The sequence below is a fragment of the Watersipora subatra genome, chromosome 5, assembly GCF_963576615.1.
Source record: "Watersipora subatra chromosome 5, tzWatSuba1.1, whole genome shotgun sequence".
In the NCBI taxonomy this organism is placed as follows: domain Eukaryota; kingdom Metazoa; phylum Bryozoa; class Gymnolaemata; order Cheilostomatida; family Watersiporidae; genus Watersipora; species Watersipora subatra.
Genome location: NC_088712.1, coordinates 25,804,055 through 25,816,141, shown reverse-complemented (window position 1 = coordinate 25,816,141; position 12,087 = coordinate 25,804,055). Strand labels below are relative to the sequence as shown.

The 12,087-nt window shown below is 32.3% G+C and overlaps 1 protein-coding gene across 1 annotated transcript; it reads right to left on the bottom strand.

Annotated features, from left to right (window-relative positions):
• Positions 1-222: 222 nt before the first annotated feature.
• LOC137397219 (microfibril-associated glycoprotein 4-like) lies at positions 223-6,487 on the bottom strand. The gene is made up of 5 exons (XM_068083508.1): positions 6,067-6,487; positions 4,728-4,919; positions 3,874-4,010; positions 2,817-2,946; positions 223-974 (listed from the first exon to the last, which is right to left on the bottom strand). The coding sequence occupies exons 1-5, from the start codon at positions 6,485-6,487 to the stop codon at positions 850-852; spliced, it is 1,005 nt and encodes a 334-aa protein (XP_067939609.1). The 3' UTR covers positions 223-849.
• Positions 6,488-12,087: the final 5,600 nt, after the last annotated feature.

Sequence of the window (12,087 nt, the reverse complement as noted above, 5' to 3'; positions counted from 1 at the left end):
AGATTTTATGACTATGTGGTAACATGTGGGCTTTTAAGTTTTCATGAAACCTATGTGTTGGCTAATGACCTCGTGCTATTTCACTAAACCATACATGTGCATGTTGATGGTTAGTAGACAATATATGTGAAAGTGTATGAACAAGTTTGAATTAAGGTAATTAAAAAGGACTAGCGATGCTCCAATTTTCACTATTACCTAAAATACATGTATTTGATCATATACCTCATTCAGCAGTTTATAACAGAATATCGTAAAACTTCATAATAAAATATTCAGATTGAAACATCAGAATAATTGCTAAAATCTCCAGAAATTCTACAATATCAGTAATAAGTAATAACATGGCACACAAGAGCTCCAAATATTCTATAAGTAAGAATATGGCACACAAGAACTCAAATAGCAGCACAATTAACTATACCTACTTTGAGTAATAAAATGCAAAATATTATCTAGCTCAAGTATTGAAAACATTACTACAATAATGATGAATCTGATGTAGCAATTGTAATTGATATCGAGCTAACTGCTTTATCAATTGAACGGTTGAAAGCAAAAGGAATTTATCTCATTTTCACAAGATAAGCATAACAACATTCCATAACATTCCACATTCAACAAATTAAAGATATTTTTTAATAGTATCACTATCTATAAGTACATGTATTTAATTGAATAGCAGAAGGCATTTGATTACTGTAATCTTATTAGAGGAGGCAAACTTCATGGTCTGTGATGTACTGTGCCCAGTGGTATTGACTCTCTTCTGAAGGTTGAACTATTTACTGTACGAAAGGGTGAATTATTCGATCTCTGGTGACTCTCATCACAGATTCAATGTAATATTCAATCTCTGGTGACTCTCATCACAGATTCAACGAAATATCTGCCATGTGGGTTATACCACTCGATTTGATTCTCCTCTAATGCATTCAGTAAGACGTATTGGCAGTTATTAAACCACCAGCCAGCTACAATACAACAAATAGATATAGAATTATCATTCAAAATGTGTTATGATAGAACACGCTGAAGTTCTGATTTGCCTATGTACTGAAAAAAAGTAAAAAAAAAATTTTAAGTTCTAAATGATTACCATTGTTTTTTTTTCAAGTTTTCGGTGTATTATAATTGTAGTTACAGTGAACCTTCTAGGTACTTCCTTTAGCACCTTACAAATCATTGTAATGCTTGTTTTCAGTGTCTATGCACTGAATTACAGTGAGCTAAATATAATTTGTCTATTCTCACTCTGCTGAGCACAATTTACTTCGGTGTTATGGAGAGTTAAAAAGTCATGTTGGTAACATATCCATTGAAGCAGACAAACCCCACTTCTGCTAACCCTTAAAGACATGCATACAGACAAAGCATGTCAATATACCTTTTAAAGCCTACAAGATACTATTATGCCTTTTTTTAGCCAACAAGGTAGATTCCGTATTACAGCATAATAGTTCTGCCAATTTTCCCACCAATTTTAAACACATTTTAATCTGGAGTTTCCCAGTGGTTTTTTTTATAGAAACTGCCTAAAGTTCCCTATGCCAGTAGTTGTGAATATTTGGTTACATACTAGATCTGACAGTCTACAAAATATAATTTTCTATTCAAAAAAACTGTCTTAAAATGTCAAGGTGTTTTATGTCCATAAATCCCGCATAAATCATAAAGCCTTCAAAGATTTTTTGCAGAGTTTTGACATGAATATGTCCCATATATGTATTTATCTAGACTAAAACTCTAGGGTCTGAAACTGTTGTATTTAGAAACATAATCGCGATAACATCATTATGCACTAGATGTTAACACTGTGATCATGGTTACGAAAAATGGCCATGATAACTTTTCCAGAATCTTATTGACAAGATTGTCAGAATCTGTTGGCAAAATACAAATTTGCCAACAGGCCTTTTGTTAAAATTGAAAATTTCAAAGCGGTGATTGTAAATGAGTTATTTGTGGCCTTCTCCTACTGAAACATTGGATACTGGTTTGGCAGCTAAATTAAAATTAATTAAGATATGAAAAAAAATCACGATATCATGACAATGAAAATGGTGAGTTATCACGTTATAGTGATAGTGATGATGAATTTTTTTGGTTTGACCAGTAAAATTAGATGACTTGGTTTTTTATGTTTATGTTGGCTTCTTGTGATGCTTAGCATTTCATTTTTTTTCTACTTGTTTTAATGGTAAAGTTTCTGTATGAATCGTATTTCTTTCTCCAAATAGTTCCCATATTCATTCAAATTGAGTAACTTTTTTATTCTGTAATAACCTACTGTGAATGCAAAAAATCCATGTAAATTTTTAATTGATGACCTACTGAGCTTGGAATACGTCTCATGCAGAAAAGCAACTTTTACGTAATCAAATATGGTAACTAAAGAGACTGACTTCTATGTCAGCTGAGTATTCCTACTTTCTAGTCATATATATCATAGCAGAAGTATAGAAACATTGTGCTATAGATCTAGACTCTGGTCATCAAAAGCTTAAGTTCATGAGTTATTGTTATTTTCTTTCAATATGATATGTCAAAAATGATCAATATGATATGCTACACAATTACTTTGAGGAAAAACTCCTTAAAGCAGATTTATGTATCTAAGAGTTACGGTGGATAAATTTTCAACATTAAATAAATGATTACAAACTATTTTAAATATATATATACAGATATATACATAAAAATTTTCCGTTGACAAACAGCAATAAGAGAGTCCTTAGAAGCAACACCGAATGCTTGAATACGACACAAAAAGAGTTTGTGAAGAACTGATAAATCTTTTGCAAAAACAGACTCACCTTGATACCTTTGAGCACAGTTGCTTGAGCTGAGGTCTTGATCCCGATCAGGAGTACTGAATTTCATACCATTATGGTAGTAGACCAGTTTAAAGCTGTCTAAACTTCCACGATATCCATCATCACTTATCTGTTAGTGAAGATAAGTGAAAACTGTCTCTTAATGAGTACACATGTCTGTTTCTCTATCATGAATTTTGTTTAGATTACCACATTCAAATATCGCTAAACTCTAATTGAGGTAGTAATCTAAAGACATGCTACTATCATCATGGTTTATACATATCTAGGCTATATGCTATATAGACAATAACAAATTAATACATATTATCTATATTCCTTCTAATTTATGCAAACTGTGAAAGTTTATTTGAAAAAAATTTAACAAACTGCTTAGTCATTTACAGTTATGCAATAATAGCCATATCTAAGGACATCAACAGATTATAATCTAAATTGTGTCCAAATCTGAATCACTCCGAAAAGAAATCTAAAATTTTAGTTTAAACTTTTTCAGTTATTTTCAGTATCAATGTCTTGAAGCCACAAATCTGTGAAGCATTTTATTTTTAGCCTAAGAAGTCCAAACTTCTAAAGCGAGTTCTTATTATTTCATATTTTCTCATCTTTTCTTTAAAACTTAATTGAAAAATTTCTTCAAAAATTACTGTTTAGGCAAATCAGTCAGAAAAAGACAACTCCTCATTTACCAGTTTAATGAAATGATATAAAGTGTCACATTAAATTTAGTTTCCCTTTGAGACCAAATTTAATGTGCCTCAATTATTTAAAGGAAAAATAATAGTATTTAGATATATGATTAGTGGTATTACTAGATTGTAGAACTTTGAGTAAAAATGAACTGAGATAGGCATTTTAATGTAAAAGCAACTTCTTCAAATTAATTAAGTAATCAATATTTTTTGGAAAAATTGTAATTCAGACTAACTTTTGTAGCTTCTTAAGAAAATATTTACAATATTAACATACATTGAAGGTTTAAAATTTTGGCTGAATCAGTAAAGTTGATATTATCTAATGCAATGTAAATACTTACAGTTAATTTGTAGCCATCTGCCAAACCATTTATTTGAAAACTCGGCCAGACTCCAGACTCAGTAGTTCCATTAGCTGCTCGGAGGAAAATGGACAGTTTGGTGTTTGATCTGGTCAAAAGATGAATTTTATCTAAACCTGAAAAGTTTCCATAAGATGTAAAAAAAGGAAAGAAAAGAGAGTTAAATAGCTTTCTAATATCTAATAATGCTTTTGTTGCCACTTGTAGGCAGGTAAATCTATTGAAATTTCACACTATCGCCATCACAACCTTAACAAAGGAGGTAAATATATGAAAAAAAATAATGTTTTGAAGTTACAAAGCAATAGTACAATACTTTAACAACTTGTCTATGTAAACAAACAAGTAAATACAGCAAGGTAGTACTTCAGAAATTGAAATACGCTGCATTGTCAGCTCTAAACTACTTCATACATGACAAATTTTTACAGAGATAAACTATTTTTATGTTTAATTCTGATAATTCATATGTAGTATAGACACAACTGGTGCATTGTGGAAGCGGATTTAAATAATTGCCAGATCATATCATAGGACCAGTTTGGACATTTATTACTGCAACAACACAAAATTCATTATGATAATATGGTTTTGTGTTTGTCTAAAAAACATCTAGCATTTAGGTATAAAAGTTAATTTTTTTCTGTTAGTAATTTTGGTAGGACAAAAGCTTGCAGTTTGATGCACTTACATTATTATAGAATTTGTAGATACATTAACAATAAACTTGTTTAAGAGATTTTCAAACAGGAAATAAAATGTAAGGTGTTAAAAAGTTTTATCGCAAAACATAGTTTTCTACTTGCCCAACCAATATTCTCCAGCTATCTCACCAAATCCTGCCTGGTAATCTGTCCAATTTTTATTAAAACTGACTGATCCATTTACTCTTTTTTGAAACACAGTCCACCCTCGGCCATCAAAAAAGTCACACCAGACAGGAAATGGTTCACTATCTGTATGTGGTGGGTTGACTTGATAAACTCCGGAACATCTATTCCCTTGGTCATACAGCTCTTGACAATCTGTATTAACAAAAAAATTATGTTATTTTAATTAAATTTTTTGCTACAAAATTAATATATTTACCGGCACATAAAAGCAAATGTGGAAAAACCTCACATTTGACAAGGGTGGGCATAAGTTGTCATAACCTTTGAACCACTTCGTAAGTGAAAATACTTTAATGTCAAACTAACCAGCATAAAATTATACATCAGCTGACACCATAAAAAGCCCACAAATGTAATTCAAAAAAGGGCTCAGACACTTTTTGACCCCTTTACCTACAACTGTGAGCATTTTCAAGTCAAATGACTTATTAATATAATAAAAGCTAACAAAACTATTATTTTTATTATAGAAACAAAAATCTTTCTCATTAGTACTATTTTTCGATAAAAGTAACTCAAAATCCATAGACCTGTATGTAGTGGAACCCTCGCACTTGTATGCGTTTAACCGACTGCTCAAGAAGAAAATGAAATAGAAAAAATAATTTTTTGGAAAGAATTACTCTCTTTTGGATAGGTGGTAGGCCTAAACATTGTTTCTATTGGTTCACCACAAGCACATAATTGTTTTCTTTTGCTCAAGTACACATATGATGGGTAGTTAATTAGCTACTCAGCAATCCAAATAGGTTTGTAGGATGCTTACTAAACCACACCTGATCGCTCTTGACCACACACAAACTCTTTGCCAAGCCATACTATGGGGCTCATGGTAGCGCAATGGTTAAAATATATCTGACAAATTGCTTTCTACAGATCAGAATAGAGAAACATTTAATTTATGTAAGGTAAACGATTCATTTTTTTTCTATTTTTTACTTTTAAAGACAATAAATGGGAACTAATAGATTGATTATTAGTATTATTAAGATCAATCCATCAAAGTTTCTTAAATTTACTTCAATTATTGCTCATTTAGCAATAAAAGGTTTACAATGTCTACTTTTTGAGGAGATGAGTCAAAAATAATGACAAACTTTGCATAAGAATTCGTTTAGTTTTTTCACCAGTTTCAAAGTTTAAAAAACTTTCAACAAAATACTTATGTAAAATAGTTCAATTATAGTTGATGTTAAGATAGGTACAAGTGTACAACAGTCTCTCAGTACAAAGGCACCATTGCTATACACACTTGATTATGGTTATATCACATTTTTACCTTGGGGTAGCGGCATCTCCCTTGTCACAGTTTGTTCGGTTGTACGCTGCTCTGTTAACAACTGTTGACTTGTTAATGGTGTTGAAGGCACTTCATCTGCTGCTGGACTTTGGTTTAATGGAGTCTGGGTCGTCATGTTCTTAGCTGTAGTTCGACCCGCCAGGCACTCAGCCAAGCTGTCAAGCAGTTTGCTATGAAACGTGGTAGTGACTTCAAGATGAAACGGAAATGCGCTGTCATCAAAAATTCCATGATTAAGTGTTAAGAAAGTCGGACACTCATTCTGCAAAAGTTCACGAGCTGCGTAGATACTTTGTCGTAATTGAAACAATTCTTGACCTTTTTCATTCAACCCGACGAGACGAGCGTTTGAAGCAGTAACTAAGAGAATGAATAGTACAAGACTCGATAAGAAGGCCATTTTGTGAAGCTTGGCACAGAATGAAGATACCAGTCCTTGGGAATCATTAATATAGGTTCCTTGGTAAGCCACGCACAACAAATTTAAGACTTATTACCAAGCGAAACTTGTATTTTAGAATTGTACTGGCTTTAAAAAAAGCTTTCAATTTGCTCAAAAACATAGGCTATGTTTTTCTTAGCCTATCAAGCGCATCAAAATTTGTAATTATAAAAACTATAAATTACTGTATATCCCTGCGTTTATGCCTATTCAAGAATGCAAAAAATAGTTCACCATTATAAGCGTTCTAGCTTAAACTTACTGCGACTCTTAATAAAAGCAAACATAATAACATTATATTTACTTAATTTTAACATTTACAACTTGAACATTTACCAACTCAACTTCACTAATGCTTTTTGCATTGCGAAACTAACATCAGCGTGAAGTGTAAGCAGTTTTTTTTAATGGCTCAACACAAACGAGTGACTGAAGTCTTTTGAGTAAAGGAGAGACGACTTGCTAATTATATAATACTCACCAAAAAGAAACTTTTTGTACTGAGCCGGCAAACAGGCTCAGTACACTGCTAATTCACTGGTCGCAAATTGGGGCGGCGAATGTTAGGCGACTAGTTAAGAACAACTGGGGGCGTGGAGGGGGGGGGGGGGGCGGTGTAAGCCCCAACAGGTTTCTCTTATGTATGGCCTCAGTCGAGCCTCTCACGTAAAGTTTTAAAATTTTTTATTGAAAAGTAAAAACATTTATTTATTTTTTGAGATTTGTTTTGTTTTAGGTGATATGACTGACGAGACGTTTTTAAATTAAAATAGGCAAAACTTGACTGCAGTTAGAATGCTCAGAAAAAAGAAATCTTTTTTTTCTTTAGATAGTTTTAGCAAAGATCAATTTTGCCGATTTTATTATAAGTTCATACGGAAATGTTCAGGCTTTCGTTGGGCCATGGCCAAGCAGATATTTGGTAAAACTTGAAATTTTGCAAACCCTTATAAAAGTTGTTAACAAGAATATTTTGCGGCTGATGATGATAATAATGACGGTTAAAAACTACTAAAAGTTGATGTTTGTCTCTATGGCTTGGAATAAAGTGATATTCTACAGCGATATAAACCGTTTCCATAGTCGTTGGGCAAATAACTTTTCGAATGAAGGATTTTGAGGTCGAGTTATCTGAAGCAATTTATCATTGCGTGGAAACGGACTAAACAATTCCGTTCGAGTTGACCTTGTGTTTGCGATGAAATTTTACACTTTATCTGAGGGCGAGTTTGACTGTCTTGTACTTCGCTGCAGAAAGTTCCTAAAAAGTTGAGGCGGCTCAGCTGGCCAGTGGTCCCAGTGAACAGGGACCTACCGGCAAAAGCCATACTTTTTTGCAGCATTTGTTTCTATGGGCATGTGTGACGTGTCATGATTTATAGTGTAAGTTAATATGCAAATCTTTATGATTTCCCTTAGATCAAAGCTGTTTTTCTAGTGTCAGCTTATATTCAAGATAGGCTTTTCTATGGGGATATATGATATGCTGCCCTTGTTTCACTCTGATAAGCAGAGGCAGTTTCCAGTTCACATTTTAGTTTAGTTTACTATCATCAGTAAGGTTACTTACCAAACAATCACTATGTTTCCATGATGTACAGTACTTCGGAGTTGCGCTCTCGCCGAATCATGGAAACGGCGTCTTTGCATTAAACATTATTCATTAGCTTCTACAAAGTCTAGCAAAATAAGTTAAAAGAGATTTTCGTAAAATACTTAAAACTTTGGTTTGTGTAAGATAACTATAAACTGGCTTATTTCTGTTATTAATTGTGCAAATGGGTTTGTAACAACTTAGTCATGATTTAGCCTTCATCAGTTATATTATTATTTGAACTATAATTTTAGAATTAGCTCATAAAAGTTAAAGACAAAAGTCAGTAGATGAAATGCTCAGATATATGCAATTGGTACAGCATCATAACCCTAGAACTCATGTAACACAGTCTAAAAGATAATTTACAAGTTTTTCATGCTAAATTAAATATGCAAAAATTATAGCCTAAAACAAACATGCTATCAAATGTTCACATTGAGCATCACTTAAATTGTTTCATGACAAAACGTTCCAGTTGTTTGGCAGTTCACGTTGTTATTTTATAACATGTGTGAGCTGACATAACTGTGTGAGCTGACAGACTGACACTCGCACTGACAACTCTTGATGAATCATATTTGACACTTTCTAAAGACAAATGATTGGAAGATTCTGGAAGGCAGCCACACTGAAAATTACCGCAACAATTTTTTAAAGGTAATATTTTGCAGCCAAATTTACATAAGAAAAAACACATATCTTGTAAATGATTTAATAGTTTTGGCAACATAGCTGAAACAAATCTGGCACATGTCAGAATAAAATCACAGATGTTGGAAGGGAGGAAGAAAATGCAATACGATATGGATATTATGCTATGAACAAAAAAAGAACTTCAATAATTTCCTCATGCCTGATGACATCATAAAGATCAGCAACTCATCAACTATCTAATTGAATAGGGCATACAAATGGCTGACAGATGCAAGTTACATGAGACATAGAAATATTGTCAAACATTTCTGTGATATGACTTCTCAAAATGCTCACATTATCGAGGAAAATAGCAAAGTTCTAGAACATCTAATATCGGAATTTCAGAGATATTTATTTTTATGGTGAGTTACTATTAGTCCAAGCATCTGAAGAAAAAAAGGTAACAGAAGAGAATGACTCTTACTGAGGAGTTGATGCGTTAGTATTAGAAGAAATTACAAATATAAAAGATATTTCTAGTTTTAACCAATAAATATAAAAACAACAAAAGCTAGCTAAAAAGCTTGCCATGGCTTGGTTCGTTTATTGACAAAAATCTTCACAAAACAGTTACAATTTTTGATTTGTATGCCTTGTGTGATATCCCAACATAAATGAGCCTATCAGCAAGCTAGAATGTATAACATATTTTGCTAACTTCGCTTACTTAGGGTACACGTATGTATAAAATATTTTGATAACCTCCCTTACATAATTGAAAGAATCAAAGTAAACATCTTTAATTGTTTAAGAATTTTCTTAAAAGTTACGCAAATCTTTCTGTACACGGCTCAAATACATTTTGGTAATACAACAACAAAACTTGCCTGCTATAACAGTAACTTTTAAAACTAGTTAACAAAAGTTTGGCAGCAACATTTAAAACGTTAAGTTCATCATGAATTCAAACCATAAAAGGCACCCATTTAATTAACTGTAAATAAATTGAATAAAAAGAGCTGTAACACATCTTGGTAAAACTTGGGTCTGTAAACATTACCAAATATTGTTGTTGTTTGATATTCCATGCTAATTGGATTGCCTCATGCATAATCCAGTCTTAATAGTCTTTATTACTTATTTGTATAACTGGTGTGTACTGTATAACTGGTGTTTACTGTATAACTGGAGTATACCGTATAACTGGGGTATACTGTATAACTGGTGTATACTGTATAACTGGTGTATACTGTATAACTGGTGTACACTGTATAACTGGTGTATACTGTATAACTGGAGTATACCGTATAACTGGTGTATACCATATAACTGGTTTATACTAACTCTAGCTGCTGATAGTATCAATAATCAAAGAAGAGGTTACTATAAACATTATGTAAACATGACCTTACCATACATGGTGTATTTTAGATACTAAACTATTTATTCTCAAAAAAAGCTAGATTAACTATAAAAATATTTTCCTTAAAACAGATTTTAATAGTTTCTGTTCTGTGCATAACTGTTCTCGACAATATTGAGCTGTGTGTTCACAATTAAAACAGTAAGCATTAGCTCTACTAAAATACCTTGTCATACAAGTTAGTTTTATCAGTTGGCCTGCCTGTCAGGTAGGCACAGAGCATTAATACAAACTTCCATCATTATATCTATCATGCCTCAATGTTGCCTGATCACAATTAAAACTGTATAAGTTTTTCTAAGTTTCTTCTAATTAATGCTTGAATAAAACTTGTGCAAAGAACAAAGCTTTGTGAAATCTAAATTTTAAGAAAGGTGTATGCCGGCCACACTCGTAGGTTCTAACCTGCATGTTCTAACACGCTTCTAAAATGAACTAAGAAATATTACTGGTCTGTAATTGACTACTCAACTTTTAGAAAGTTGTAAAATATTAACCAATAAAAAGGCTGATAAAATCAAGTCCATGTATCTGAAAGTTTTAGAATAAGCAGGTAGTAGGTACAAAATTAGAAGCGTGTTGCAAACCATACAAAACCATTATTTATTGAGTTCAAATATCGGGAGATGAAATTCCGGCATTGCGCGTGTCATAAAAAATATTTGCATGGGCAGTTTATTTTTCTTAACCATATAACAACTGTTATCGTTGTAACTTTCTAACTCTATGAGTGTTTTGTGCAGTTCGAATAAATTTATAAAAAAATGGAAACAAGTGTAAAGGTGTTTGGCATTGCATGTGTCATGAAAAATACTTGCATGGGCAGTTTATTTTTCTTTACCATATAACAACTGTTATCATTGTAACTTTCTAACTCTATGAGTGTTTTGTGCAGTTCGAATAAATTTAGAAAAAAACGGAAACAAATGTAAAGGTGTTTAAATGTAAGTGTGAAATAATCAGCAAGAGATGGCAAAATAAAGCCTGTTTCGCTTTACAGTTACATGTATATGCTTTTAATTCCTTTCAGTGTTACAGCAGGCATCATGAGGTGAAAATAGAGTATACAATAGTCTACATACCCGTGGTACTGGTTTAATGCTCTGGTAAAAATCATCAAAGTTTTAAATATGTATTGTACAAAGTAAAATATTAGTACCAAAATAGTATGTTAACCTTAATTAATATAGTTACCTACAGTAACTTTCATGTATTTAGTTGTTATGATTGGAAGAATATATAACCCTACAATGTTATACATGCAGTCCGTAATATGGAGAGTTATTCCTAACAAGACACACATATAACATAAACAATAAGTTTACTCTAAACTAATTCAGCTTACACAAACCTAAAGCTAAATTTTAGAATGTATTGTACTAAACTAAGCATCAACTTTATAAGCTAAGATTTTGTCATTCCTTTCTTTTTGGTTTCCTTTTTACTATAACTTACAACGAATAGGGCTGAACTCAGATAGTGAGCATTGTATATATTTAAGGCATTTTAGAAAGGGTTTCAGCAAACAATTAATATGCATTCTCATTATTGCGTCGTAATCAGTACCCTAAATACCAAGTTTTAATTTTCAGATAAATGTGCGTTACTATTTTAGGGCAGAAAAAGTCGAAATAGCTTTGTACTTGTGTTTTCATTACAGCTATTTCATTGTTGCTATGTGTAGTCTAATTTTTAACCCTAGTTCAATTGGGTGGACAATGATAAATTATACTTATGCTATGTTGGCAGTCGATTGCGAGTTCATTCAATGTAATAACTATGTGCACAACTACTCTTACATTCTGCAAGGTGGTCTCATCCTCCAGCCGATGTTTGCATAACTGCAGCTAAGTTAGATACCTTAGTTGAATTCTAGGGTCACACATTTTTCCTGACCTTTAG